Raw genomic sequence first — 5,476 nt, 5'->3', positions numbered from 1 at the left:
CTGCCATTAGAGAGGAAGGAGATAATGTGGATTTTGATTATTTGGGTTTGAAGAAGAAACGTGGTGATTTTTCACCGAAAAACTAATGGCTTATCCTCCGCAAGGAGGATACCATGTTGAATTTCTGGGAGAAGAACAGAATAAGAAGATGATAATATTATATGTGAAGTTGTATACGTTCAAGTTACATGATACAAAAAGTGCCTACTAAGGCTTCTTTAGTGCTCTGCTAGGGTTTATTCTAGCACTTACTAAGGCTCTTCAATCTAATAAATTCAAATTGGGATCTGATCCAGTTCTAAGCACCTGACCACTGCATTAAGATGCTGCAGTATGGGCGATACGAGAGAAGAGACTGACTGGAGGAACCAGAATGCAGAAGATCACCGTGGAGGGGTGGTATTTCTTGGAGAAGAAGATATCGTAGAAGGGGTTCAAGCCTGTGCCAATAGCCTGACAGGCAGAATTTTCGCTAATAGACAATTCACAATGGGCACCATGGAGAATGCATTAACAGCGATCTGGGGTAAGCCAAAAGGAATCAGAGTTACTGAAATAAAATCTAATGTCTTTCAATTTTTCTTTGATATGGAAGAAGAACTACTGAGAATTGAACAAGGCTCTCCTTGGCTATTTAAAAATTTTGTTTTGCATGTTAGACGATGGAATATCCAGGAGGAGGCTGCTGACAATGTAATATCTAAATTTCCAGTTTGGGTACAATTGTGGGGGATCCCGGAAAAGTTCAAAACACTGGAATCTGGGAGGAAAATAGGAGAAAGCTTGGGGAAGGTGTCTGATTTGGGTTTTTTGAAGTTAAGGGAAAGGAAAACAGAATCCTCAAGGCTCGGGTTGATATTTGTGGTGAGAAAGAAGTAAAAGACAGCTTGCTAATTGCTGGTCCGGATAGGAAGGCCATCAAAATAGGTCTCAGGTATGAAAGGCTAGGCACCGTGTGCACTTATTATGCAAATTTAGGCCACGAGATCAAAAATTGTTCACAATGGTTAGAAGATTCTGCTGCCGGTCATATTTAGGAAAACAAAATTGGAGACTGGGTGAAGTCTGATCAAGTGGGAGAAGAATTGCAGATAATGAAAGGGGATTCCATAATAAACCAAACTCAGCAAGCTCAATGCCGCCTCACCCAAAGAAGAAACCTCCCCCAACCTGGCTGATGGAAGGCTTTTCAAAGCTTAGCATGTCAGAACTGAGGACACAAACTAAGAACCCAATAAGAAGTAACACAGAGGCCAGTGCAGAGGATTCAACTGAAGATACTGATGATTCTTGGATCCCTACAAATGAATCTACATCCCCGATGATTTTGGGAGAAATTTCGATAGCTCAGGTTGATGCTAATGGAAATACCAATATTGCTACTATGGCTACTAAAAAAGGGAAGACCCCAAAGCTGAAGCAAATGGCAAGGGAAGGAGGTCACTACATCAAACAAGCTAGAGAGAAAAGGAGGAGTGTGGGTAAAGAAAATAATGAGCAGCAGAAAAAGCTTTGCCTTAGTCTTAATCGGAGTTTGGATGATCAGGTGGAGGGTGCCAGCCTTCAATTGGCACCCAAAGAGATATGAAGCTACTCTGTTGGAACTGTCAGGGTTTGGGAAGACCCCTGATAGTCCATCATTTGAAAGGGATGTCAAGGTCCCACTTCCCCGAGCTTGGGTTCTTATGTGAAACTAAGAACCAGGCTTGTAATGTGGAGCAAAAATTAAGGGCAGCTGGTTTTAGTAATTGGTTTATCGTTGACCCTGATGGTGTGGCGGGAGGAATGGCGTTGGCTTGGAGGGAAGGGGTGACAGTGCAGGTTGTGCAATCGGACCAATTCTTTATCGCGGCAAGAATTACTGATCATGGTCTTAACGAGAGCTAGGGTTTGACAGGGGTGCACTTAAACACCAATGAGCAAGTGCGTTCATTGTAATTTTCTCAATTACAACTGGTTATCCAACAATTCGGAGGAAAGGTTGTAGTCACTGGAGACTTTAATGCCATCACTTTGCAAGCTGAGAAATTAGGAGGTATTGCTAAATCGTCATCTTCCATTGCTGCATTTCGTAACTTTATTGATGATGGAACTCTGGTGGACATAGGAATGATAGGGAGACCCTTCACTTGGACAAATAGGTGCCACAAAGATGACTTGGTACAGGAAAGATTAGATAGGGCCCTTGTCGGGATTGATTGGCTATCATTGTACGCTAATTCGGTAGTCCTTAGGCTCTCAGAGTTGGGTTCAGACCATGCCCCTCTTTTGATAGACTCCAACCCAAGACCAAGAAACTCTAAGAGACGATTCACATTCCAAGAGCGATGGTGCTCAAAACCTGAGGTGCGACAGATTATTTGTGATGCTTGGAAACAAGAAATCTCTGGCTCCCCAATGTTCATTCTGGCCCAGAAGTTAAAACGATGTAGACACCGCATCGTTCAATGGCAACGAGAGGGAGAGCATAACTCTAAAAAACAGATTGAGCAACTAAGCCGTCAGATTGAAGAGCTGAGATCAGTGGGCGTGTATGGTGGGGAGGAACTACTAGAACTAGAGAGAAAATTGGAAATAGTCTACCATGATGAAGAGATGTATTGGAAGGCGAAATCCAGGGTTAAATGGCTTCAAGAAGGAGACCGCAACACTCAATTCTTCCATCAAAAATTCAGAAACAGGATAAGAAGGAACGGAATTTGGAAATTAGAGAGTGTAAATGGTGAAACAGCAACTACAAACTCAGACATTGCAGGAGTAGCTGAGGAATATTTTAAGGAGATCTTCTCTTCCACATGCCAAACCAAACCGAATCCTTATTTCACCGACTTTGAGCCTAAGGTTACCCCCTCCATGAACCGTAGGTTGCGAAGGCCGGTTACTATAGAAGAAGTTAAGAGAGCCACTTTTAGTGTGCATCCCCAGAGTGCCCCGGGAGAAGATGGCATGACAGCCAAGTTTTTCCAGTGTTACTGGGACATCATTAGCAGTGACTTATTTCGTGCAGCTCGAAGTTTCTATGCAGGTGGAAGACTTCTTAGGAGCTTAAAAAACACTCGTATTTGTCTCATTCCTAAAGTTTCAGATGCTAACAACATGACTTAGGTGAGACCTATTAGCCTCTTTACGGTGGTCTATAAAATTATCTCTAAGATTCTGATTTTTAGACTTCAAGGTTTGATGAAAATTTTGGTAAGCCTTAACCAGAGTGCTTTTATTAAAGGCCGCTTGATCTCAGACAATATTTTAATTGCACATGAATATATGCATTATCTTAAAAATAAGAGGCAAGGGCTGGAGACTGAAATGGCTGTGAAATTAGATATGAGCAAGGCTTATGATAGAGTGAAATGTCACTTTCTCTGGTTCATGTTAACTAAACTAGGCTTTGATGGTACTCTGATTGCTTGGATTCAGGAGTTAGTCACAACTGTTTCTTATTCTGTCGTTGTGGAAGGTCAACCCTATGATTTCTTTAAACCAAATAGAGGGCTCTGTCAAGGAGACCCCCTATCCCCATATCTTTTCTTATTCTGTGCAGAAGGTCTCTCCTTCTTGCTACACAAGGCAGAACAAAACAATCTAATTCAAGGTATTCAAGTGTCAAGGAGGTGCCCCAGAGTCAATCAGCTACTATTTGTGGATGATTTGATCCTATTTTGCAAGGCTTCTACGATTTCGTGCGAGAATATTTTGGAACTCTTACATACATATGAGGGTTTTAGTGGACAAAAAGTGAATATCAACAAATCGTCAGTCTTCTTCAGTCATAATACTCTGGATTTACTCAGAAATCAATAGGCAGCGGCTCTAAATATTAACCACATTGGGGCTACAGACAAATATTTGGGCCTTCCTTCTATTGTTAATAAATCGAAGAAAGCTACCTTCAGCCTCATTAAGGATAAGATCAAGAAGCATATTCTAGGCTGGAAAAGAAAGTTACTGTCAGCAGGAGGTCAACACACATTACTCAAGGCAATAGGAGAAGCAGTCCCTATATATACACTGTCCTGTTTTAAACTCCCAGATACACTCATCTCAGAAATTCATAGAATGCTCTCCCAATACTGGTGGGGACAACGAGGTACAGAGAGAAAAATGGTGTGGATCAGCTGGAATACTATGACAAGACCTAAGAAGGAAGGGGGACTAGGGATCAAGGACCTCAGGGCGCAGAATCTAGCCTTACCAGGGAAGCAGTTTTGGCGAATAACAACACAACCAAGTTCACTCCTATCTAGAATATTAAAAGAAAAGTATTATCGATATTGCAATGCATTAAAAGCCGAGACTGAAAACACACCTTCATGGGGTGGCGCAGCTTGCTAGAGGGGCGCAAAGTGGTTGAGAAGGGGCTCTCTTGGAGCGTTGGCACAGGCTCAGAAATCAGAATCTTTAAAGAGCCGTGGCTTCCACCTCCCTATCCTTTCACTATCCCTCCACAATCAGCTCATCAAGCTACATATCCAACAATTTTCTGGGTTAAAGATCTGATTAATTCAAACATCCAGTGGAACACAAATATGATTCAGCAAGTTTTTACCGAAGACATTAGTAGTAGAATTTTATCAGTTCCGATTGAAGGTGATAGTGATAAAATTAAATGGACTTTGCACAGATCAAACACTTACAGTGTCGCTGCAGGATACCAGATTGCCTACAACTTTTTCCACGAGCCCTTGGAGCTTGGCTCTCCAAACTGGCATCTGAAGGACCTTTGGACATCCCTATGGAAGCTCTCAGTCCCCCACAAAATCCAAGTCTTCCTCTGGAAAGTATGCCATGAACGTCTACCAGTCTCCTCTCTTCTCCATCACCGATTCCCGTCCAGTAGTGGAATCTGCCCTTGCTGTCAGGAAACAGAGGAAACCTAGCTTCATTGCTTGGTTAAATGCGGAGAAACACAAGAAATTCGGGGGCAATCTCAACTCAACTGGTGCTTACCTAGCTCGGAGGTTAGTAAATTTAGCTCATGGTAGTTGGCTTTAGTTCGAGGGCATGGTAGAACAAGAGGTAACTCGTTGCTGCAACAGATTACTGTAACCCTTTGGTTGATTTGGAAGGAACGAAATAGCTGTTTCTATGAGGGCACACGCCGCAACCCAGTGGAAGTAGTAGCCTCGGCGACGAAGCTAGTCAGAGAAATGTGAGACCTTCTTCATCACTCTCCCCCTTAGTTGCTCTTACCTATGTTTCACTTTTCCCTTTTGATGTTAAATTTAGTCTCTTCAAATAACTTTTTGGGAGATCCCCTTTCGCTTATTTCAGTCCTTTTAATGTGGACACCTCATCCTATTTCTATTAATGAAATTTCATTGCCTTTAGAAAAAAAATGATACAAAGAGTTTTCCTATTTATAGGGATATTACCAACTAACCTCATAAATATTTCATCTACTAACTACTAGTCATTACTAACTTAACTCTCAACTACTAACAACATTAATAATATTTTAATAATATACTAGGAAGAT

At 41.8% G+C, this 5,476-nt stretch overlaps 1 protein-coding gene across 1 annotated transcript; it reads left to right on the top strand.

Moving 5' to 3' along the window:
* LOC107646844 lies at window positions 334-879 on the top strand. The gene has a single exon (XM_016350994.1). It carries the CDS (start codon window positions 334-336, stop codon window positions 877-879), a length of 546 nt encoding a protein of 181 aa, XP_016206480.1.

This window comes from Arachis ipaensis, chromosome B01 (genome assembly GCF_000816755.2).
Source record: "Arachis ipaensis cultivar K30076 chromosome B01, Araip1.1, whole genome shotgun sequence".
NCBI lineage: Eukaryota > Viridiplantae > Streptophyta > Magnoliopsida > Fabales > Fabaceae > Arachis > Arachis ipaensis.
The sequence above is the reverse complement of the archived record's forward strand: the minus strand, read 5'-3'. Positions and strand labels throughout refer to the sequence as shown.

Excerpts from the sequence above, each read along its gene's own strand:
- LOC107646844 (XM_016350994.1), top strand. The coding sequence starts at position 334 with ATGGGCGATACGAGAGAAGAGACTGACTGGAGGAACCAGAATGCAGAA.